The sequence below is a fragment of the Lasiodiplodia theobromae genome (assembly GCF_012971845.1).
Source record: "Lasiodiplodia theobromae strain AM2As chromosome Unknown scaffold_3, whole genome shotgun sequence".
In the NCBI taxonomy this organism is placed as follows: domain Eukaryota; kingdom Fungi; phylum Ascomycota; class Dothideomycetes; order Botryosphaeriales; family Botryosphaeriaceae; genus Lasiodiplodia; species Lasiodiplodia theobromae.
The window spans coordinates 466,698-490,909 of record NW_023336519.1 but is presented as its reverse complement, the minus strand read 5'-3'; the positions used below and the strand labels follow the sequence as shown (position 1 = coordinate 490,909).

Sequence of the window (24,212 nt, the reverse complement as noted above, 5' to 3'; positions counted from 1 at the left end):
CGCGCCCTCACGATCGCGGCGGCCGCTCCTTGCTCGTCGTCGCTTCCCTTCGTTGCCAGGCCGTGCCACGCCCGTCCGCATTCGCCAGCAGCCCGGCCACATTCCTTCCGCCGACGCACACCCTGCGCCGGCGCCGACAAAACCCCAAGGACGGCGCGTGCACACCCTTCCCATAACCACGCCTCCAGCGCTGCCTTTGTCTCCGCAAAAGGGGCTCCGCGAGACCACACCGCTGACTCGCCGCGCTCCCATCCGTTCCTTGCCCGCGCTGCGCAGCCTTCACCTCTTCTCCCGCGCTCTGGTGTGCCCGTGGCATTGCTTTTCTGCGCCTTCGCTTCGCCCTCTCGCCCTCCCACGCGTACGTCGGCTCCTGCGCGCAGATCCAATATCAACTCGCTCGCTCACCTCTCGACAGGGCTGCGTAATTCGCCTCGAGCGCCGCATCGACCAGCGTGCTGTCCCGTCGTCGCCTTTCTCCAATTCTTCGTACCCTAATAATTCCCTAGTCCGGTACGCAACGCACCGGACGCTCTAATACAACACGACGGCTGTCCTATCTACCAGTGCGCGGGACGCTTTTGTCCTGCCACCGCACCTGCTCGCCATGCAAGCTGCAGACTCCACCCCCGCGGGCCCCGGCGCCACCCGAATGAGCTCCTTCTCAAAAACCTCGATGAACGGCGACTCGACTGGCTTCTCGCACGGAGCGTTCCACTCGAATCAGCCCTCCATCACCGGCTACGGCGATCGACACCCTCAGAGGAACCTGCCCAGCATCTCCACCGGCAGACTAGGCGGCCTCAACCAGACCGGCGCAGACATGCAGACTCCTGGCACCGCCTTCGACATGAACTTCACCCCGCTGCTGCCCTCGCAGCTGCTGCTGGGCTCGCCCTTCCAGCCTGGCTCGCCCAACGCCTTCGGCTCACCCCAGTTCCAGAACTTCTCCAGCTTCCAGAACGGCGGCCCCCAGCAGCAGCCGCAGCAGCCCCAGATGGGCAGCCCCATCCAGGCCCCCATGTCGCCCCAGCTCTACCAGAGCATGATGTCGCCCACCGGCATCAACCCGCCGTCCTTCTTCGCCGGGCCCCAGTCGCCGACCGGAGCCTTCCCCAGCCTTGCCAACCAGGCCCTGGGCGGCCTGGGTTCGCAGATGCACATGGCTCCCGGCCTGGTCTCGGGTACGAGCAGGACCGTGTACCTGGGCAACATTCCGCCGGAGACGACCGCTGAGGAGATTCTGGGACACGTGAGGAGCGGCCAGATCGAGTCGGTCAGGCTCCTGCCCGACAAGAACTGCGCCTTCATCTCCTTCCTCGACAGCAGCTCTGCCACCCACTTCCACTCTGACGCAATCTTGAAAAAGTTGTCAATCAGGGGCCAGGACATCAAGATCGGCTGGGGCAAGCCTTCGCAGGTCCCCACCTCTGTCGCTCTTGCCGTCCAGCAGTCGGGTGCGTCCAGGAACGTGTACCTGGGGAACTTGCCCGAGGATGTCACCGAGGAGGAGCTCCGCGAGGATCTGGGCAAGTTTGGGCCCATCGATACCGTCAAGATTGTGAGGGAGAAGGCGATTGGCTTCGTCCATTTCCTGTCGATCGGAAACGCTATCAAGGCCGTTGCCCAGCTCCCCCAGGAGCCCAAGTGGCAGCCGCCGCGTCGCGTCTACTACGGCAAGGACCGTTGTGCCTACGTCTCGAAGACGCAGCAGCAGAACGCGGCGCAGTACCTTGGCATTGCGCCCGGCTATGCCCACGTCCTCAACGGCGCTGACCGGGATTTGATTTCGAATGCTTTGGCTCAGCAATCCGTTGCTGCAGCCGCTGTTGCGACATCCGCTGGCGGTGCCAACAACCTGGGGAACCGGACCGTCTACCTTGGCAACATCCACCCCGAAACGACCATCGAGGAAATCTGCAACGTCGTCAGGGGCGGTCTCCTCCACCATATCCGTTACATTCCCGACAAGCACATCTGCTTCGTTACTTTCATCGACCCCACTTCCGCCGCTTCTTTCTACGCTCTCAGCCAGCTTCAGGGTCTGATGATCCACAACCGCCGCCTGAAGATTGGCTGGGGCAAGCACTCGGGAGCCCTGCCCCCTGCGATTGCGCTGGCCGTCAGCGGCGGCGCTTCCCGAAACGTCTACATTGGCAACCTGGACGAATCCTGGACCGAGGACCGCCTCCGCCAAGACTTTTCCGAGTATGGCGAGATTGAATTGGTGAACACCCTGCGGGAGAAGAGCTGCGCATTCGTGAACTTCACCAACATTGCCAATGCCATCAAGGCGATCGAGGCTGTCCGTCAGAAGGAGGAGTACAAGCGTTTCAAGGTCAACTTTGGCAAGGACCGCTGCGGCAACCCCCCTCGTCAGCTGCAGAACATGCAGAACCAGCAGAACCAGCAGAACGGCGAGCTGCAGTCTCCGTCGCCGCTCAATGGCATGTCGCAGCCGAACAGAGGCCAGAACTCGATTTCTCCCACCGGCTCCGGCAACTCGGGCGTGCAGGCTCCGACTCCGGCCAACATCCTCTACCAGAGCCAGAACAACCCGCTCATCATGTACCTGCAGGCCCAGCAATCGCAGCAGCAACAGCAGCCGCAGCCCCAGCAACAGTACCAACAGCAGCAGTCGAACCTGGACCCTTTCCCGAGCGCCCAGCAGCAACAGCAGCAGCAGTCGCAGCAGGGTTCGCAGCAGAGCCAGTTCCCTAGCCCCCAGGCTGCGTTCTATGCCGCGGACAACGCCAACGCCACCCCGGCGCACACGTCCCATCACGGCCCGAGCAGCTCCTTTAGCTTGACGAACGGTTCCGGACCTGCCTCCAACTCGGGGTCTGGCTCCACGACGATCGGTGGCCTGCTTGCGCCTTCCAACATTGGCAGGAGTGCGCAGCACGCCCGCGCCGTCAGCTTGCCTGTGTTCTCGCAGGGCCCCTTTGGACAGCCGTCGAGCGCGACGAGCCAGGGCCAGAGCCAGAACTTCGGCAGCTTGGCTAGCGGCCTGGGCGGCTTTGGCGCCGGCAACGGCTTTGGTCTTGCCATCCAGGGTGAGGGCCACGGTGGCCTGCCCGGCTGGGCTGAGGAGGAGGCTGGTGCGAACTAAGCGCTCTGAATCGACGGATAGAAGGATGGCATCACTGGTCATTTGACCACTTCAGAGATCTCTCTTCAATTTGCTTCATTTCTTTTTGTTTGTTGTGATGTTGTTGTCACATTTGCATGCCATCTTGCGCTTCTTTTGTTGATACTTCTTGTCATTTGACATTTCTCTTTTTTCGAGTTTTTTGATCCGACGCACGCACTGTACTCCATTGTATTACTGAAACTTTTCTTGGTGGATGCGGGTTATTTGCGTGCCATGACATTCGCTATCGCTACTCTTCTGATTGATTTACGTAGTTACACCCCCTCGCATACCCCTCATACCCTTAATACTACCCTTCAACCGATCGCGAGCAACTTCATTCGCTTCCTTCTTATCTTGTTCTTCTCTTTATCTGTTCTCCTTTTTGAATAGGGTGAGGAGGCGGAGTGTGTTAAGATTGAGATATCATTCTGCGGTGGGCAAAAAAGATTGAGAATGATTCCCCCTTTTTTTGCGATTCCTTCTGGCAAAGATTCCCCCGGTTGGGTTTTGATACCACACTACACTGGCATTCGATTCGCTGAGGCACTTCTCACCATTGACAATTACTTCTCGAACTTTCAACGATTCAAGGTAGCGACGCCACCTAGCTGGCGAGGGAGGAGCAAGGAGCGAGGAGCAAAATGACAACAGGGCGGAGATATCATACCCCTCCGACTGAATCGACGAACTTAGGGCTTAATGAGAAGGGGATACCAAGGGAGAGAGACGGAAAAGGTAGCAATGCAAGATTGAACACGAGAACGATGAGCCGTTCGGCTATGGTTAGCGAGTGGACATGGCAAAACCCTGAAACAGTGGTATGTTCCTGGCTTTGCCAGTTGGAATGTGCTCATCGCTCTGTCATCTTTCCCTTCTCGTTTCTCTTTTCTCCAGTACTCCCTTTCAGAGGGAATAGGGAAAGAACGAGGGTAAGAGGCAGAAGCAGATATAAGAAAACGAGAAAAAAAAATACAAAAAGATCGTAATGTGGGAACTAATGTCTTTTCTTGTCCTTTGTTCTTCAGCGTTGAAGATAATGTAATGTAAAGAAAGGGCGGGCGGCGGATGACGGCGAGGTCATGTCGAACAGTGTGCTACGTGTGTACCACCACTACCGCTCCATAATGAATGTCCAGATCGAAGCACTTTATGAAAGGGTTGCGAATGCACGGCCTTTGATGTGCTTAGTGCCTGCTCTCACAAAGCCCAATCGACGTAAGGCTGCTGTAGACCCTGTGAAATTCGCGGACATCAACACCTCGCCCTCTCTAACCCAGTCCTTTGGTACCGCCTTGCTACTATGCTTGCTTTTCCAGTAACAACAGATCTCCGAGTACGTGCGAAAGCTTACCTAACAAGTACTCGGCTTCCGGATTAGGAAAGACCACCTCGCAGTCATGAGCCAGTCATATCCCCCCAGCAACCGTCACTATCTGCGCTGGAGCACCTCACGCTCCTTCTACAAATGGCCTCGCAATGCAGAGTTTTTCTCAGGGTCCAGGAACATCTAATGCCCGCCCGCCCGGCAGCGTATATAACTCCCGCGTTTTCCTCTTGCTCCAAGACTTTTCTTCTTCGCCCACCTCCGACACTCTTTGCCAACAACCTTGTCTTTGCTACACCCCTTCAGATCGGCCACAGCCGGCAACCATGGCGTCCCAAGACCGCATTAGCAAGCTCCCGAACGAGCTGCTGCTTCTCATCCTAGAGAAGTTTGCCAACAAGAGAGACCTGAAGTCGCACTCTCTAGTGTCGCGAAAGTTTCACGGCATCGCGCGCCCACTTTTCTACAAAGAGTGCAACATTCGGTACAATCAAGTTATTCCTCTGACAAAGGATGTCACTACACAGCCCGACTTGGCTAAGAAGGTGCAGGTCTTGAACATCGTAGCTTACGACACGGGCACGGCGCCCTCGGCCTTCGAAACGTTCTGCGAGACCTTGGACGAGACCAATGACCAGTCAAGCTTTTTGGCTCGTCATGCCGAAGGCACATTCATGCGCGCTGCCTACGACCAGCTGAGCAACAAAGTCAACGCGAGCTTCAAGCTATTCTGGCTCTCGAGGCTGTTTACAGACTGTGCCGAAGCCCACCTTGCGCTACTTCTCTCGGTTCTCCCTCAGCTCCGCATCCTCAGGATCAGGTTCGATTGGATCAATGATCAGGACACCTCGTTCTTACAGCTAGCTCTGGAGAAGGTTGCCAAGGCTCGTTCTGCGCAGCCCCTCCAGATCCTGGGCGAGCTTAGGGCTCTTAATGTTAAGGTCCCCGTTGGCATGTCTCCAGACTACACGTTCTCTCCTATGGCTCCCTTGTTCGGTGCACCACGCCTTAGGATGCTCAGCGTTTCCGACCTCAACTCACCTCGGATGCTTTCAGACGTTCTTCCTAGCGCTCTGGCCATCAAGACCATCACTATCAAGGCCAGTGCCCTGGACGCTGTCTTTCTTGGCGCGTTAGTCCGCTCATGTCCGCACCTGGAAGCTCTAAACATTGTCTGTGGTCGTAGGACCGACGACCTAAACGGCTGGTTCAAAACCGTGACCGCCGCCATCCGTACCCGTGCTGCGACTCTTCAGGTCCTCAGCCTCACCACTCAATTCCTTGACGATGGCGCTCACATGGACGCACACTTCGATGACATGACGGAATTCGCTCAGCTTAGGTCTCTCAAAGTCCCAGAGCACCTACTGCTCGGATCTCCTGCCCACGATGCTTTGCTGCTTAGAAACATCCTGCCCCGGAGCCTTGAGGAGCTCCACATGACTCAATGCACGCCCAAGCTCTTAGAATCAGTGAAATCAATTGTTTCAGCTGGCTTTTTAAAGCTCCAGAAGATCTCCGCTGAGTTTGACAGGGTCGCCCCTACTATTGATGACTCGGTCATGGCTCTTGCGGAGTCCATGGTCGAACTCAAGAAGCTTTATCAAGAGTCGATGGGTGTCGAGCTGCGCTGGACGATGACCACACTCACCTCATTGATAGCAGACGCCGAATTGGACGACTTTTTTGAGGAGAACATGCAAGGCTAGCTTTTATCCGTTTGGGTTGACGATGGTTTTGACTCTGCCAAATCGAGGCCCTTGGGACTCTTCATGGTAGTTGGCCTCTCTTCACAGATCAGTTGGGTTCCTCCCAGAAGTTGGCCCGCTCTCTACTGGATCTTCTGGCTTATCTTCGACGATGGAGCTCCATATGCAACCTTGCCTCTCAGCTTACGCGGTGGCAACTATTGAGCGCTTCTTTGGCAGCGAGGAAGCCATAGCAAAGGCACCTGACCCTTCAGGGTGGCTCTTCTCTTCAACACTCGGTTTTCAGAGATTCTTCATTCCAATATTCGGTCTTTCAGCACTGTTTCCCTTTAATACTCGGTCTTTCAGAATTCCTTCTCTTCATTCGGCATACGTCTACTAATACGGAGCTCCATTTCATGGCGAGAAGGAGCGACTCAGCACATTCGGTCTTTCGGATTTTCCTTTCTTTATTCGGCACTTGCGTCAACTCTTTGTTGCTCGACTCCTTTCACGCCCAGTAATATCGCCAGCTTCCAATAGGAAGAAACGGCTCTTTCATGAAATCTTCCAGGGCAACCTTTCAATCTCTCGGGCTTTTCTTTGCCAACTGTGTGGCAGTTTTCCTTTTGACTTCCAACCCCCGCTAATACAGAGCTTTCTCGGGGGGATGAGAAGTTTATCTCTGGATGTCCGAGCTTATTCGTGAATCCTCAATGGCGGGCTTCTTTCTTTTCTTTCTTTTCTTTTTTTTCCCGGGCTTATGACCCTCAAGGTCTTCCTTCCATCACAGATCAACACGACCGACGTAGGTAGCCTGGACAGGAACGATAGTCTTCTTCAGAAAACAATGATGCTGTGCATGATCGCGAAGTGGTGATTTTGATTTACATAGGTGGTTGGAGCTGCCATCCACGTAGATGTATATTCAACAATCTACGCCTGCATCCCGTCAACCACAATATTCACTTAAACATTCGAAGGGGGCTTGCCTCATTTAAAGATAACGAATACCAACACCCGGCTGTGTCTTCAACGCTAATACAAACTACGTTGATGGCTATTTCTCTTCCTCGTTCGCTCAAACATCCCGCGTCCGATATGAGGTATATCGATGCCAGAAGCAACTACAATTTACCGGCCCGACCCACACTCTCTACCCTCCTCGACGCTCTAGAATCACCACTGACACTGGCATTCCACATGTCTGACTCTCATCCGGGAACGACCGCGGTGCTACATTGCTCGAAGCTTCTAATAGACTTTCTGATTGACAAAGACACTTATTTCTAAGTATTCAACGTCGTAAATCTGCCAAGTACTCCAAAGACTCACAACTCATGGTGCAACGACCTCCTTCCCAGTACCAAAAGCCCGCAAACCAACATCGCGAACCGTGGCTTTGCCACCTTTCATCCGCATACATTCATTTTCTGGTATGATGAACGACGACCGACAGGCACATTTGATGCGCACAATCGACCGCTCTCGCCTCCGCCCCTAACGCGGCCGTTGACACGACAACGACACGCCGCGAGTTGGGCACGCGCGCGCGCGCTGGCCCCAAAAACAAAAGCACGGACAACAACTTGTTGGGCTGGGATCCAGGCCCCCGTCCGTCTACAGCCCCCCAGCCAGCCAGCCAGGGCTTACGGCTGTGTTGTTGGTCACGAGCAACGGAGGGAACGGAGGAATAGGGAGCTGCCGAACCAACACAAATACGGGGTTTGCGTCGGGAAAATCGGCCGGAAGGCGGAGGGAAGCGTAACACTAACTGGACGCAGGACGAACCCCCGGAGCTTTGCATCATCATTGGAAATTGCTCTCATTGCGACATGCTTCGCGGACCGTTTCATGACAAGGACAAGGGCCGCAACCACCTAGTTCGCATGAGGCCCAGAATAGGCACAAGGTCTGGAGGCGTTCTGGCTGCAGCTGGGGGAGCAACCGATTCAGCTGCTGTTACATGCGTTCGGGTGCAGATGCGGTGTGGGGCGGTGTCGTTGGGCCGCCAGCCTCACGATCCGCCATATAGACTAGGTGTGCCGTTTTGTTTACGGATGATGTCACTGGTGCTGTCTTGGCACACTAGCGGGCGAACGCGAACAGCCCAACCTTGCGGCAACGCGCGGCAGCTCCAAGTCCCGTGGTAAAACACAGGGAAAACCTGGGTTCACAGATGCTGGAAGCGTCTATTCGTACATTGCGATCGCAACTTCAGCAGCGGCGCTAACTACCATCAGCGTCCATCTCCCTATCTCGGCAACATTGAGGCCACAGGTGTAGTAGACTAAGTACCAGCGTATTTATCAAACAAGAAGAATTCTCTGTGCATGTTCAGTTCAGACCATCACTTACTGAAAACGTAAATCTTGTTCTCTATTGTACAGCTCCGTCTAGACAGAGGTCATTATACATACTTACTAGTATAAACTCGAAGTATTAGATGAGAGCCTGGCCATGGAACATGCCCTCTCTGACGTCCTTGACAACGTCAGCACGGTCGCCCTTGCCAAGCAGCACAATGCCACGGCCACGTCTGCCCATGCGCCCCGTACGGCCGAGCCGGTGGATGAAGTCAACAGTTGAGTGTGGCACATCATACAAGATGACATGCTTCACAGCAACCGTGTCAATACCGCGGGAGCCGAGGTCCGTAGCAACAAGAACTTTGGTGTTAGCAAGCCTGCGCTCGTTCTTGGTGCTCTTCTTCACGTCCTCGGCGTCAATATCGGACGTTAAGCCCCGGAAATCGGCTAGGGCATGTGACTGTCTCTGGTCTGAAGTGTCTCTGTTCAGTGCGATGGCGTCAATGCCCTTGGAGACGAGATATTTGGCCAGCTCAACAGCCTTCTCGCGTTCGTTAACGAAGACGATAATGCGCTTCGTCCTCACGATCTCCTTCTGATCGTCGTGATGCTCTGCGGCGGAACGACCAATATTCCAGATCGTATCCGCGCAGGCAAGATCCTTGTTTCCCTTGTATGGCTGCTGGTCAACCTGAACAACCCCAAGCTGCACGCGCCTAGGAATGGCGTGGATGTTGGGCGTGACCAGCCTCTTCATATCAGGGAAGCGTGTTCGCAGATACGTGTCCATGCTACGAGGGATAGTTGCAGAGCAGAAAACAAGCTGGCGCAATGATGGGGTGGACCTGTCGATTATGGCAGAAGTGAGCGGCGAGAAAGAACGATCAAGAAGGGAGTCTGCCTCATCGACGACAAGATGGCTGACCCGGCTGAGAATGTTAGGATCGCTCTCCGCAATGCTGGAAAGCAAATGCGGAGTGGCAATGACAATGTCGACGCCACTAGGAGCGAAGAGACGGTTTCTGATGACGATACTGGAAAAGGCAGCTGAGATGAGCGCCGCTCTGAACTTCACGGTATGCGAGAAGGCTTTGACAACCGCGCCGACCTGATCCACGAGCTCTGCTGAAGGGACGAGGATGATGGCACGAGGTCGCCCAGCGTCGGGGTTCTCCTCGCCCGCGAGCGGCGGCGGCTCGAGCTCAAACATCTTCTCCCCCTTCTTTTCTTTTAACATGGCCTTCTCTTGCTCTGCCTCTTCCTTCTCTTTCATCTCTGCACGTTTGATTGCATCCAGGACGGGGAGGAGATAAGCGAGCGTCTTGCCTGAGCCTGTCTCAGCTGCAAGCAAGAACTGCTGCATTTCTGCAACCTCGCTCTCAGAGTCTCGCCTCTGGCCTTTGGCGTCCATGTTGAGTAGTGCAGGCATGGCCACGCGCTGGGCCGGTGTTGGTGTTATATCCTCCAGACCTGGCAGGCCTTGCGTGAGGATCGAGTTTTGTATAACGGGTAGCAACGGGAACTGCTGAAAATCGTCTATCTCGGCGATCCGCTCCTTCACGATTGATCGTCGATCGTAGGACACGGGGCTCAGGGCGCGCCGCTCTTTCAACGCCTTGTACCACCTGGGATCGTCCTTTGGGTTTTTGCTCTTTGCATCTCGGGAGTGTTTGGGAGACGTCGAGTCTCGGGGACGCGCTGGCTTCGACGCCTTTGCTGCCTGTTCCTGGAGGAGAGAGCGGGGGACTTTGGTGCGGTTGAGACCAGCGAAGGGGCCGTCGGTTCTGCGTGTGGTGGGCTTAGATTTTGACTGGGCGACCTTGGCTGACAACTCCATGCGCGCAGGCTTCGGGCGTCTCTGGAGCTGTGAGGCGAAGCGCACTTGTTGCCATTGCGACGTGATTGCTGTGGGAGGGCGAACGGGGAAGAAGGTGCGAAGTTCGCAGAAAGGGCAGAGCTGGGACGAAGCGCGAAGCATGGCGAATGACGAACAGCGGGCTGGGGGGCCCAAGTAGAAGGCGACTAGAAGCGCAGCATCGAAAGATCACAGCTGGGCAGGGGTACAAGACGAGGCGACCCACGAAGGATCGGTCGCGTGGAGGGGAGATGGCGGGAAGAACTTGGAAGCGCGCGATTGTGACGTCCGAGAAATTTTGCTGCGAGTCGGGCGCGGCGGAGTGGCGGTGCGCTAGAGCCTCGCGCCCAAGTCGTGGCCGACACAGCGTTGCCGATGGCTGCCTGCGATGAGCCGCAACTACGCGCAGCACGCATCGCGACCACATCGCAGCGGCAAACGCAGGCGCACGCCGCTGCAGCTGCCGCATGCGGCGTGCAACGGGCGCAGTGCGCGTGTAGGCGGCCGTTACACTGGCAGCGATGGCGAGGCTGCGGCTCGGTAGGGAAAACGGCTTGGAAGCGCGTCGTTTCCGTGGTGATCGCGGGCAGCGTAGGCGCCTCGGCCAGCTGCGCGGGTGGAGCCGCCGTCAACACACACCAGCAAGCACGGTTGACACCCTCCACACGAGCCCGCACATCATCGTCATCTCCCTCCACCGCTCCATAAACACGCTTCTCCTCCTTCCTCCGTCCTCGCGCATCCCCAGCGCCCCCGATTCCTTCTCTTCGCACCCACTTTGCTTGAGCTGGCCGCGCCAGTCCGCTCGCTCTCTAGTGCTTGCTTGACTGCTCTTGCATTCCTGCTTGCGTTCCTCCGTCGCTCGGCCAATTGAGCGTCGCCGGCCCACGCAAGCTACCGCCAACTGGTCGACATGCCCCCGGAGGCTGTAAGTCCATACACCGCCGTCCACTGCGACATGGGCCGCGAAACTCACCGCCGCCAGGTCCGACCTCTGCGCATAAACAAAAACAGCCCGACGTCGTCGCCCGCGAAGATGAGCTCCACCGGTCCGCTTTCCGAGATCAGCCCCATGGAGCACCGCCGGAACTCGCCCAGCCACAAGCTGGCCACGAAGGTACGCATTCCTGACCTGCATCTTGCCCACGTTCCTGACGCCGTGTAGATTACCGTCCCTGGCCAGGACACCCCGCCCTCGGAGACGTCGCCCTTCGGCACGTCCTCGAAACACCGATTCTGGCAGTCGCGCGACCCTAATTCGCCCGACGTCGAGAACTCGTTCGAGCGCGAGCAGCAGACCCTGTCGCCCAAGCGCAGCTCCATTGAGAACCTCATGAAGGCCTCCCGCGTAAGGAACAGCACCATGTTCGCCCGCGAGCAGAAGAACGAGTATGACCCCACCAAGCTGCCCATTGTCGAGCGCCCGCTCGCCTCCAACCGTCCTCTCAGCGCTCAGGGATTCGTCCCACGCGGCTTCGATCCTTTGCGCAACCGCGATATTCCTTCTAAGAAGCATCAGCACAGCCGCAGCGACAGTGCCGACACAACCCCTCGTGGCTCGCCATCCAAGTTCGACGGTAGTTACATGACCAACTCCTCACCGACAAAGACCCACGCTTCGCCTCTTAGATCTTCTCTTTCTCGAAATGGCAGATATAGCACCAGCTACGACAATGACTCGAGCGTGCTCTCTTCTGATGACGAGCGCGTGGGTGAAGGCCCGCAGCGCCCGCTGCGTCGTCATGCGAAGAGCGTTACATTTGAGTCGAAGCCGCCTGTGGTCAACGAGTACGAAATGGTGACCCCCGAACCTTCGCTGGCATCGCGCGAGGGCAGCGACTACTCTGACGACGATGACGAGGAGGACTACGAGTTCGAGGGCGATTCCATGGAGCGGGACGACAGTTTTGACGAGTCTCTCGAGGACACAGAAAAGACGCCGGTCGTATTGCCTGGTGACTGGCGCCACATGAGTCCAGAAGCTGCGAACACCGATTTGGCCAATACTTTCGAAGACCCCTTCGAAGGCGCGGAATCAAGCCCTCCTCCTTCTGCAATGCCCAACTCTCAGCGGACTGAGCACGTGCGCAACCACTCCACCGCATCCGATCCCGAGCAACGCCCACTTCCCCCTCTTCCTCCCATGCAGGGCTCTCCTGATTCTCGTGGACGGAGAGAGTCCCTTAATGGTCTTTCTGCTGCCGCCGAGCGTGCTAGCAGCGCCCACCGCTCGTTGCCCTCGCCACCCCGTATTGGAGCAAGCATTTCCAAGTCCGATATTCTCAGTATGGGTCGCAACTCGCCCATGTCTCTGGAAGATCGCCTGCAGCTCATGGGAATTCATGGATCACGTGAACCGACGCCTACCATGGATAACAGGGACGAGGTATCGAAGGAGGCGGATCATGAGAGGAAGGATAGCCAAGACGCGTTGAAGGTTGAGGACCCTGCTGAAGACAACGAGTCAGCCCTGGACGAGATGGACATTCCGCACATCTCACGCGAGTCGATCCTCGAGAAGGTCAAGAGTCGCAACTACGACGACTACGACATTGGCGAACAACCTTCTATGACCTCTGAGCACAACTATGGGGAGATTGGGATGTATGATCCGGACGTCCCTATTCCTTCTCGCGAGGTTTCTTCCAACTTCGATGAGAATGTCCCCGATGAGCCTGCCCACGTCAAGAAGGAAGATGGAGAGGTCACGCTGGATTTCAACGCGATTCCTGACCTCAACAGCGCACAAGGCTCACCTGCCAATAATGATGGTAATGATGATGAGGACGATGACAACTACAGCGACGCGGGCTCCGTCATCCGTCATGATATTAGCGGTACCGAGGTCGACGAGTATGACGATGACGATGCGAGCCGTTACTCAACCCCTCACGATGAAATCGAGGAGAAGCAGGTCCACAACAACAGCACGGATGAGGATGATGGCCCGCCCACCCCCAAAGCTGAAGACCGTGCAGCAAGCGACGAGGCACGTCAAAAGGAGCACCAGAAAGTTGCCGATATGCCCGAGTTCGGCTCGTTCAACAACGAGGAGGATTTCCACCTGCAGCTTCAGTCGTATCTCGACAAGAACCGGAGTACCTCGGCAATGGATTCGGGTCCCAAGCTCGAGCCCGATGAGGACTTCCTTCAACGCCCGCTTACGCCGGATGACGAACTCGAGCCTCCGAAGGCGCTTGATGCGGAGGATGAGGATGGACGTGATACTCCTGACTCGGCCATTCGTAACCCTATTGAGCCTCCGGAGCGCGAGGACTCGGCTGAAGTCGAGGACCCTATTGCAACAATCAAGGCTCCCGGTGGTTCTTTGAGGACCCGTCCTTCGGCCACGCCTTCTGACTTTGCCACCATGGCCGCAACCCGCCGCAAAGTTAGCGGTGAGGCTCCCCCGCCTATGGTAGACCGCAGTCCTACCCGGTTGTCCATGACTCGTGAGGATGATGATGAGGAGGAACCGTCGCACCTCTCGCACGTCTCGGAAGAGCAAGAGTCTACTACAGACGACGAGACGAAGAGCGAGGGCGATCAGCCCAGGCGTCGTCCAAGCTTCAGGATGCAGATCGATCTCCCCGTGGGTGACATTGGTGAAGACTTGAGTTTCGACCTCGACCGTGAGTTCGATCGCGTCGTCGAGGCTCAAAAGGTACAACAGCCATTATCCACTGCCCCGCCTTATGCCGGGCTCCCTGCGACATCAGCAATGGGAGCAGCAGCAGACAGCAGCGGAGGCCCAAGTATTAATCAACAGAACATGACTGCTAACGGTAGTTTCCGCACACAGAAGGGTTACCTTATGCGTCAGAACACGAAGGTCGTCGTAGCTAGCAGCCGCCAGTTCAGTAGCGAGACCACGAACGTACCGTCTGCAGAAAGCTTGGCTCCTCCTCCCACCAATGACCGTGGTGTGGTTCCGGCGCCCGGTAACAGATCGGGAAGTGGTTCTTCGTCAAAGAAGAACCACCGCGACCGCAGTAACACTTGGACAACTGAGCCTTGGAATGGTAAGATGCGGCGCCGCAGCATTCGCAACGCCTCAAATGCTTCAGTCACCGTGAGCGAGTCCCGGCCAAGGACTGCTCCGGGTGTTGCGCCACCACTTCCAGGCCAAGAGAGCGCTGTCGCTGATAACTTCGGCGACATGTCAATGATTGACGAGAGCGACGAGAACATGGAAAGAGGCAGGCTGTTTGTCAAGGTCGTTGGCGTTAAGGACCTTGATCTGCCATTGCCGAAGAGTAAGCCTTTGGTTTGCCCTAATGATTGGCTTCGTGATGCTAACGTTTTATTCCAGATGAGCGAACTTGGTTCCAGCTCACCCTGGATAACGGCCTTCACTGCGTCACCACTGCTTGGCTTGACCTTGCTCGCAGCGCTCCGATCGGCCAAGAGTTTGAGCTGGTTGTCTTGAATGACCTCGAATTCCAACTGACCTTGCAGACTAAGCTCACACCGCCGCCGAAGCCCAAGGTGACCGCACCGCCACCTGCTCCTGCAAAGCCGACGGGTCACAAGAAGTCCAACTCTGCATTTGGGCGTCTGCTCACCTCGCCGAAGAAGCGCAAGGAGATGGAGCGCAAGCAGCAGGAGGAAGCCGAGCGCGCCGCCGCACTGAAGGCTCAGGAGGAGCGTGAGGCGGCCAGACGCGCGAAGGCCAATCCGACTGCCTGGGACCTTCTCCACGATCTTGTCGCACCGGATGGCTCCTTCGCACGTGCCTATGTCTGCCTCAAGAACCACGAGCGACAGGCTTATGGTCGTCCATTCACCATTGACGTCCCCTGCTTCAACGAGTGGGCTTTGGAGGATGCGGAGATTGCCAACAGTGTCAAAAGCAAGCGGGGTGGCCCTGTTCGCCGCCCTCCGTACAAGGTTGGAAAGTTGACCCTACAGCTTCTTTACGTGCCAAAGCCCAAGGGCGCCACCGATGACGACATGCCCAAGAGCATGAATGCTTGCATTCGCGAAATGAAGGAAGCCGAGGAGACCAAGGGACGTGTGTGGGAAGGACATCTCAGCCAGCAAGGTGGCGATTGCCCTGTAAGTGTTCTGCCCTGCCAGTACTCGTGTTGCTGGTAAAGAAAAAGTTATATCCTGATTAGTCTTTGTAGTACTGGCGCCGCCGTTTCTTCCGGCTCTCTGGCTCAAAGCTCACAGCTTACCACGAGACTACTCGACAGCCCCGTGCCACAATCAATCTCGCCAAGGCAGCGAAGCTTATCGACGACCGCACTACGCTTGTCCACAACAAGGATGGCGGCCGTCGCAAGTCAGGCTTTGCTGAAGAGGACGAGGGCTATGCATTCGTCGAGGAGGGTTTCCGTATTCGTTTCGGTAACGGCGAGACGATTGACTTCTATGCCGACAGCGCAGATCAGAAGGATGCGTGGATGCAGGTGCTCTCCGAGGTTGTGGGGAAGAGCACCATGTCCAGTTCAGCAAAGGCATGGACTGAATTGGTGTTCAGGAAGGAGAAGGAGGAAAGGGCAGCAATTCGCGCTCAGGAAAAGGCGGCAGCCGTCGCACAACAGGAAGGCGAGCAGTCCAAGTTCGACCCAACCCACCCAACCCGGCCTGGAATGTACGACAGGGAGACAACCAACAGCGACCCCTCAATCAACACCAAGCGGTACCACCGACGCAGCGAAGTTCCCCCTCCGCCGATTGACAAGAGCCCGCGGCACCATGCCATCGCAACTGCGCCTCGGGCGTCTTCGCGGCGCGGTGAGGTCAAGTCGATGATCTTCTAAAGTCCCGCTCAATCCGTGCCATTCGCCTGACGGACAGATGGAAGGACGCAACGACAATTTCCTTGGTCCTCTTGCTTGCATTTTCTTAGTGCCGATACCCATCTCTTCGTCTCGAACTTCTCTTGCGCTGCTTGCTCGCTGCTCTCAGATACCTTCTGCTGCTGGCCAGTCCCTGGATGGATTAGACTTTGCAGGGTTTCTGCCTGACAAAGGTTGACGTTCTCCGCGGTTTGTTTAATCGCTTCGGCCGTCGATCGCCTTTCGATGTTCTCGGAATTTGGCAAAGAACGCCAGACATACATCGTTGTACAGAGCTCCTCTTCTCTTATGCTCTTCCTCCTATTCTGACCTTTGCTGGTCAATTTTGAAACTCGTGTCCTTCCGAGCTGGCGGATGTGGCTCTCGACTGGCGCCGCTAGGCCGCGCTCCTTCCGAAAAAAATTTCCTCGGTGCCACGGACGTAAACGGCATCTTCTGTGTGTCGCCGGGATCCAGCTTTCTTCTTCTTCTTTTGCTTTTTCTTTCGAGTAATTGGTTTGGTCGGCATGAGTCGATGATCGGCGGTAGTTGACGGGGATGGTAGTTGTTGGTGAATCATGGTTTGATTTTGGCATGGGCGTTCCCTCTCAGGACGAAGGAATGAAGGGAGTTGAAGTTTGGCTTTAGTTTCCTTGTGCTCTTTTCCTCCTCTTTTTCATTATCTTGGGTGGGGTTTCTGGATGGTCGACGGACAGGATTTTCCTTTTCTTTTTCCTTTGGACTTGGGTCGGTTGGGGGGGATGGTGACGAATGGTATGAACGCTGACGCTGTGTAATGACAACACACGAGCTACGTACGTAACACGTCTCCGATTCCTGGATCTAGCTATGGATAGGGGAAGGTGCATACAGCGGTTTTCTTAAATGCCATCTTCAATATCTTGGGTATCTTTGAGACAATCTTGGGTGACTTCGTGTGTTGCTTGGCGTGTTTGCGCCATCATGCAACGTTGCCCTGCCATCTTCATTCTCTGGTCTTGAAAGAGTTGGCTCATTCGTCTGGCCAAGAAGGTTTGCAATATCGGTGAGACTGATGTTGTTGGTGTCTGGGAGAGGCGGGATTTGCGTCTTGGATGAATGCAAAATTGGACAGGAAGGGAAAGCGGCAAGAACCGGGGTCGGATGCGCGAGGGAGCAGGGAGCACACTAAGTATATGGCCATCCGGGAAGTGGGGAGGAAGGGAAGAGGCGGGTACTAAGTGCTTCCGTCCCTGCATCTCTCTACCTTGTTTCCTCTCTCCCCGATGACGTTTTGGTCAGGGGATATACGGTATGACTCGGTTCTAGACTCCTCATTGTTTACCTTTTGCCTGTCTAGGTGCGGGATGAGCGCCGGATCCGGCGCCAGTGTGGAGTCCAACATGTGCTTCTTGCGGTGATTGGTTTTTTAGCTTCTTTTCTCTTCACGCTCGCCGACTGTTCCTGACACATGTCTCGTCACCCGCTTTCCTGATTCCAAATGCCGCGTGCCGTTGCGCGCGTCTTGAATTCAGCCACCATTGAAGCCAATGCCAATCCGTCGCGCCGAACGATTCAGAGGCGCACAGGAGACGAGAGTAATCGTCAGAACAAAGCTCCCAAGGCTAAGCGCGGCTGCGCCCCCACTTCCTCCTCCGGCTTACTGAATTCGGGCCATGATGTCACCGGGGGGCTTGGGGTCCCTGAAGGAAGGAAAGCGAAGGAAGGGTAAGAAGAGGCGCTTTTCCGGTTGCAATCTCGGTGCTTCTCTAATTTACCTTTTTTCTTTTTTTGCCACAGGATGTGTGTTATCTCCACCATCACTGGCTTCACTACTGTTGCTGGGTGAACAGAGTTTGGCGAATTAATATCGGGGGGATAGGAAGAAACATGAACACGCGAGCTTCACGGTCCTATGGTGTGTCATCGGCCCCGAGGCATGAAGAAACGGGGAAGATATATTGCGCATGACGTTGTTGTTGTTTCGGGGAGAGAAGAGGATGGTGCCGGGCATGACGTGAAGGACCCGTCCCGCAAAGAGGAATCGAATGAGGTTGAAACGAGACATTGGTTGTTAAGCGTGACTGATCAATTGATCGTTGGTTGCGAAAGGGTGGCAATAATTTAAACTTTACGAGACCAGGCCGCTTCATCCCGAGCAAAGAAGATTGGACGTTCTTTTCTTTTCCGCTTGTTACATCCGTTTTGCAGTGAAGGGAGGCTGTCTCTGAATTCATGAGCTCTGACGTTCAATCGAAGAAACGAGCAGTGACTGTTACGCGGCCTGTACACTAACGGACGACCGTTTCTTTGCGTTTGGACTTTTCCACCACGGGCGTCCGTGCTTGCCGACGCGGCGCAGAGATGGAGTACGCATTGGGATCGGCAGCCGTGTCCGCGTCAACGGTCTCAGCACATGTGTGCCATGCAGATCGGCACCTCCCGCGTGCGCGTGCGCGTGCGTTGTGCCCTTTTTAGCTCGGGAATGTTTAATGATCCCGCTCGTAGGGATACTATTCGGGAAGGTCTGGGGCCGGGATTGGCTGCAGTGGCACACTTCAAATATCCCAGAGAAAACGTAAGAAGCTGAAAGCATTTGAGAACAATACGGAGATGCCACTGGCCGAGCTACCAGGCAGTGTGGCAGCCTCCTACAATATTGGTTAGAAAAACTTGTTTGCTCCACTGACGGCTTATCGGCGATTTGCTTCCAAATACTTCGATCTCTGGAGGCCTTGTGACCTGTGACGGGTTCCTACAGGAATCGGGCCTCATCCACGACGATCGTCCGTCGCAGAAGACACTGTTCCTGGCTCGTCCGTAGTAAGGTCTCGTGAGGGCGGAATGTAGTCCCGTCTCTCCGTCTACTAGTAGAAAACGACTCGGCTCTTTCAGTGAGACATCCCTGGTCAGGTACCCTCCTCGGAGCTGGCGGAACACCAGCATTGGACAAAACGCTGACGACGACGAGGACGACGACGATAACCCGAGTCGGGGATGAGTCCTTTACCAACTCTCCTAGTGCTATATACAGTACCCACTCATTAAGTGCACCAACCCCATGCGTGCCCCCATACCGCCTCCGAACCACATTTCTGGATCTCCACACCTCCTTACAAACCCGTGACTTCGCTCCCCACAGCACCGTAGCCAACAGAAGCTCTCACCATGGTATAGTTAAACTCAAGCAAATGTCTACATGTGGGCGTGCAAAATACGAACTCGTCAATGGTGCTCACATGGACCCTTCTCCTACCTGCGTGAATAGACGCAAGGCCTCTTAAAACCAAAGCCTAAGAACGATAGAATCTTATTATGATCAACTGTGTCGATTACGCGACGGGTCAACTTAACTATTCTAGTGGCCTATGGACAACAAACTTGTGAAGTGCTCATTTGTATGGCCAATACTGAAAAGGCTTTCTCTTCAGTTCAGTGTTCTGGAATACTCGTGTAGTTCGTCGAAGTGGTAAAACTGCAGGACTCGTCGGCCAGAATCCCCCAAATCAACAAATTCTTAAAAGCAGTAGTAGTGTTCCAGTGTCAAGACTTCATTTCCGGTAACTTTCTAGGCTGTCCCCAACGTGTATGTCATTGAGAACATTACGACTCATGAGTCGCAAGCTACTCTTAAGAAACGTTGAAGAGATCATTCAACAAACCTTCTCCATGCAACCTGGCCTCTTTCAAGTATCGCTTTCATTAAGTCTGCTCTCCAATGCAAAAAAAAAAAGAAAAAATAAGGGAAAAAGGCCTAAAAGCCAAGTATATACAGTACAAGAATGCAGTTGTTATGAAGGAAAAAGAGAAAGGTAGAAGAGCACGAGGATGCTCAAGCCGCAGGAAAAACTGCGCAGTGCCGATCGTGCCCTTGCCCTGCTGTGTTCGCATTTAGAACTCGCCCATTTCCCCGCCTTGTTTTTCCAACTCCAGGGAAGTGCAAGTCATGTAGAAAAAGACGACCAAAAAGAGACAAAGTTATCAAGAAAAAGAAAGCAGCCAGAAGTGCCCATCTCGCCTATATCCTCATTGATCCGCAAGACATTGCCTGGAAAGCCATAGTGAAGATAGCCCTTCCTACAGAGGATTCTCCAGCTTCTCCATCGAATATTGGCGATGATAACTCTCCAACGTATGTGATGAAATGCGACACCGCGCGTGAAATGTCGGTTGTCCTGACTCAAACCATACTCAAGCGACTGCTCCTCTTCCTCATCCCCCTCCTCAGGCTCGAGGGCGTCCCCTCTCCGTCAGCACCTACGCTCTCGCTCCCCAGCCTTTCACTTAGTTCGCTCGCCCTCCTCGCGATGACCATCTGTAGCTGCTTCTTCCCTTTCCTGATTTCCCTCTCCTCGCTTGGGCTAACGAACCGGTTGATCTCGCGGTGATCCTTCACCCTTTCCTCTTTGTCGTGCTTCCCTTCCTTGTCTGTCTTCGGCCACGCGTAGCCGTACAGCTTGCTGTGACGCTCACAGCGCGGGCATGCAGCGCGGGTGAGGTAGGCGTCTTCCTGAACAAAGTCGGCCTCGCAAGTGCGGCAGCTGACCCAGCGGCTGTACTTGGCGCAGAGAAGAAGTGAAGTCAGGGTGTAATCGCCTGGGTAGCGGCGGTCGGGGTCGAGCGGTTCGTCGCCAGGATTCGAGGGGTTCTCTATGGTTGGGATGGGAGCGCTTGAAGAAGTTGGGCCGTTTTGCGAACGAGTACGGGGAGGCGTGTTGAGCCGCTTCTGTCGGATGAGTTGCTGGTTGTCATCATCAAAAGCGACGCTGTCAGAGAGCTCGGAGAGTTCTGATTCCTCCAAAGGTTCGTTGGCTGGGTTGCTCGTGTTCGTTGGTTTGACGGTCTGAACCTCTGAGGAGTCGACTTTGATTTCGATGGCCGGAATCTGTTCGACTTCTATTTCGGTCTTGATCTGTGCGTCTGTACCATCCGAAGGCAGGCTCGCGGGTAGGTCCTCGTCCACAGATGTGGCTGCGGTTGACTGTGAAGAGTGCTGAGACGCATCGCTGAATGAACCTGGGGAGCTGGCGCTAGCAGATTCCGATTCTGCGAGTGTCGTAGCAAGAAGCCTATCTCGCTGGTGACTGCGGATAGATCGGAGCCTTGCCATAGCAGTGGTCATAGGACCAGGCTCCTCTTCGGAGCTTTGAGGCGTGTCCTGGCTTTGTTGTGATTCTGTGCGCTCCATCTTGATATGCATACCGTCTATTGTCTTGTGCCGCTTCTGGCTCTCTGATCCTGAAGACAATGGCCTTGTTTGCTCTTCAACTTCGTCTGCTTTTCTCTTCTTCCCTCTTGGACTCGACGGATGCGATGTTTGCGGTGTATCGACCTTTTTCTTTCCGTCTTCCCGGGCCAAAGGCTCGGTGGTAGTATCGCGCGAAGCCGTTGCTGAATCCGTCGCGTAACGCCTCTTCTTCCTGAAAGAGTACGGTCCTTCCTGCGGCAGGACCTGGTTCTCAGAGTCGTCTGCGTCGCCGTCCGTCTCTTTCTTTGGTGGGCCCCAGCCATTTCTGGCCAGCTTCTCGCACGTCGCGCACAAACACTCGCAGTTGTCGTCGCCAAAGTAATCCTCCCCATATGACACCGTGATTTCCTCGCCGGCCTCGATATCCTTCTTTGAGACGATTGCCATGCCATTCGGGCCATTTGTCGTCAATCTCGCGTTCGGATCGCAATCGTGGTTGGCGAAGCGCGCCGGACCCAGGAAGAGCGAAGGAGCCTTCTTACGGCTCGACATGACGATGCTAAAGTCGCGCTTGTTCAAATCCAGCGTCTCCTCCTCCTCCTTGGTCATGGCGACCTGAATGCCACACAGGTACTTGATAGCCTCATTCTTGCGGATGTCGCGGCGCGCCGTGACGGCGGCTTCGTGCTGGGTGATGGTGTAGCGGTTCGTAGTCGACACTTCCCACGGGCAGTCGGGCATGTACAAGTTGACGTACTTGCGGAAGTGCCGCTTGAAGTGCTCTTTCTCGTCCTTGGTGGCCAGTTTGGCCAGGTACCGCTTCAGACCGGGCAGCTCGAACAGCTGCTCTTGCGCGCGCACCGGATCCTTGTTAATGACCACCGAGTCGCGCAGAATGCGGGCAATGTCTTCTTCGTGGATGTTCCGGACCGGCGCGTAGCGCGTGCGGTTCTTGCGGATTATCGCCCAGAAGTACACCTTTTAAGGCGTGCGCGCCCGCGTTAGTCGGGGGTTTGGTCAGCGGGTTCTATGCGCAATTGTTTGCTTACCTTGTCGACCAGCACATCTGTCGCCAGGTCGTCGTATTGCGCGAGTTGCGACAGGGTCAAACCGCCCTTCTTCGAGAGCGCTTCTTTGAGCGGCGCTTCCTTCTCCTTAGCCATGGCGACAGGAAGAAGAAAGGTCAAGGTTGGGAGCGGCGCAAGGAGGCCGGCGCAGAAAGGCGTTGCCGAGGATCACACGAGCGCGGATTGGGTTTCTTGAACTGGGGTTGAAAAGGGGAGGTGACGTAGACTCGCAGCGAAGGATCGTGCGCTGGATTTGCGGCGCGGCAGCAAAGCTGAAGGGAACACGGAAAGACAGTGCAGATTGATAGAGAGCGGCTGAGACGCAAGCAGGAAAAAGAAAGGGAATGAGAAAAAAGAAGCGCGCTACCTTGGCAGCAGCGCAAGCTGAGTGAATAGCAGACTCATTGAGGGGCGCGGGTGAATGAAGAAGAGGTTCGTTTCACGTTTCGGCGCAGACCTGGGTGCAGAGTTGGTGCGTGAGAAAGCGGAGGAGGCTGGGGGAACGGACGGAGGCCAAGCAGCTGAGCGCATGGGCAGGAATCTCCGGTCGTTCGCCGGCCAAGGAAGGGCATGGCAGGCCCATTATTGGCAGCGCCGGCGACAACCCCAGGGCCTGAGGCTGCCCGCGCCGCAGCCGCACCGCACCACCTCCGAGGCCTTGCGGAACATCCCGCCGACATTTCTCGCTCTCCACCACCGCGTCGCCGACAAAGCTATCCGCGCCGCTGTCCCTGCCGCCGCCGCTCCGCATTCCGTGTCGAAGCCAAGGGCCGTCGCCATGATCCAGCTCAAGGTCAGTCGCGCTGCCGTCCGCGCGCTGCGGCACGAAGCCCGCGCCGTGCGCATCCACTAACTCGAGCCTGTCCATAGTCGCTTGTCAACTGCATTGACAACTCCGGCGCTGCCGTCGTCGAGTGTGTCAAGGTCCTGCGCAGCAAAAGGCCGGCCACTATCGGTACGTGAGAGCCTGCAAGCGCCCGCTCGTCTGCCACCTGCGTCAATCGACTGCATCTCCGCCCTGCCGATCCGCCCATGCCCTGTTGTGCTTGCGCCATTGTCGCCTCAATCCCGTCCACTGTCTGACACCACTCCGTCACTCTGCAGGTGACCGCATCGTCGTCGTCGTCCAGAAGCAGCGCTCCTTCGGTCCTGAGTCCGGTGGTGGCAGTGTCTCGGTCAGCGCTGCGAACAAGGTCAAACGTGGTGACATCAGGCACGCTGTTGTCGTACGGACGGCGAAGAAGCTTCAGCGCCCTGATGGCAGCGTTGTCAAGTTCGACGACAATGCCTGCGTTTTGATAAACAAGGCCGGGGAGCCCATCGGGAGTCGTTTGAACGGTACGTACTTCCGCACGCCTGTTGGAAACCCTGTGGCTCCGGGATTCCCATTGGGCTATAATTTGAAGGAAAACGCAGAACTGATCGACGTGTTCACGCAGGTATTGTCGGGCAGGAGCTCCGCAAGACGAAGTGGTCGAAGATCCTCTCGCTCGCCCCCATGCACCTATAGATGGCTTCATCGCAGGAACATAAAAAAGGAGTAGAGACCAATCGGAAGGATCAAGGCGTATGGCGCATGCGAAATGGCGCATGTATGTGTATAATATCTGTAGCTATGCTGGATGCCGGGTATCTGGGTACAATGACCACCCAGGACTTTTCGTCATCATGGAACGCCGTGTATAACCAGGAAACCAGCCGCCAAATTACATCTCATTCCCATCTAAACTCCATGCAGAATCCCTTCCCAAATCGTCGTAACCTGGATGCGCTTACTAGACGCTCTGAAAATGCCATTTTGTGATTTCACTGCGTTGAAATCTGGGTATGGTACAGTCTCTTGTGCATGTAGCAGTGTGCTCACTGCCAGACGTGGCCGCACG

General features: G+C 55.7%; 6 protein-coding genes across 6 annotated transcripts; 4 read left to right on the top strand and 2 right to left on the bottom strand.

Moving 5' to 3' along the window:
- Positions 1 to 604: 604 nt before the first annotated feature.
- On the top strand, positions 605 to 3,109 carry LTHEOB_1107 (RNA-binding protein MRN1; the record flags this gene model as incomplete). The annotated part of the gene is made up of 1 exon (XM_035507785.1): positions 605 to 3,109. The coding sequence occupies one exon, from the start codon at positions 605 to 607 to the stop codon at positions 3,107 to 3,109; it is 2,505 nt and encodes an 834-aa protein (XP_035367454.1).
- Positions 3,110 to 4,783: 1,674 nt separating this feature from the next.
- Positions 4,784 to 6,166, top strand: LTHEOB_1106 (uncharacterized protein; the record flags this gene model as incomplete). Its single annotated transcript, XM_035507774.1, has 1 exon — positions 4,784 to 6,166. The coding sequence occupies one exon, from the start codon at positions 4,784 to 4,786 to the stop codon at positions 6,164 to 6,166; it is 1,383 nt and encodes a 460-aa protein (XP_035367453.1).
- A 2,421-nt stretch (positions 6,167 to 8,587) lies between these two features.
- LTHEOB_1105 (ATP-dependent RNA helicase protein) lies at positions 8,588 to 10,432 on the bottom strand (the record flags this gene model as incomplete). The annotated part of the gene is made up of 1 exon (XM_035507763.1): positions 8,588 to 10,432. One exon carries the CDS (start codon positions 10,430 to 10,432, stop codon positions 8,588 to 8,590), a length of 1,845 nt encoding a protein of 614 aa, XP_035367452.1.
- Positions 10,433 to 11,267: 835 nt separating this feature from the next.
- On the top strand, positions 11,268 to 16,077 carry LTHEOB_1104 (GTP binding protein bud4; the record flags this gene model as incomplete). Its single annotated transcript, XM_035507752.1, has 6 exons — positions 11,268 to 11,426; positions 11,475 to 13,973; positions 14,112 to 14,331; positions 14,434 to 14,565; positions 14,622 to 15,367; positions 15,439 to 16,077. 6 exons carry the CDS (start codon positions 11,268 to 11,270, stop codon positions 16,075 to 16,077), a joined length of 4,395 nt encoding a protein of 1,464 aa, XP_035367451.1.
- A 4,177-nt stretch (positions 16,078 to 20,254) lies between these two features.
- Positions 20,255 to 22,425, bottom strand: LTHEOB_1103 (Set domain protein; the record flags this gene model as incomplete). The annotated part of the gene is made up of 2 exons (XM_035507741.1): positions 20,255 to 22,240; positions 22,312 to 22,425. The coding sequence occupies 2 exons, from the start codon at positions 22,423 to 22,425 to the stop codon at positions 20,255 to 20,257; spliced, it is 2,100 nt and encodes a 699-aa protein (XP_035367450.1).
- A 325-nt stretch (positions 22,426 to 22,750) lies between these two features.
- LTHEOB_1102 (Mitochondrial 54s ribosomal protein) lies at positions 22,751 to 23,839 on the top strand (the record flags this gene model as incomplete). Its single annotated transcript, XM_035507730.1, has 4 exons — positions 22,751 to 23,122; positions 23,200 to 23,284; positions 23,434 to 23,667; positions 23,769 to 23,839. 4 exons carry the CDS (start codon positions 22,751 to 22,753, stop codon positions 23,837 to 23,839), a joined length of 762 nt encoding a protein of 253 aa, XP_035367449.1.
- Between the last annotated feature and the right edge of the window lie 373 nt (positions 23,840 to 24,212).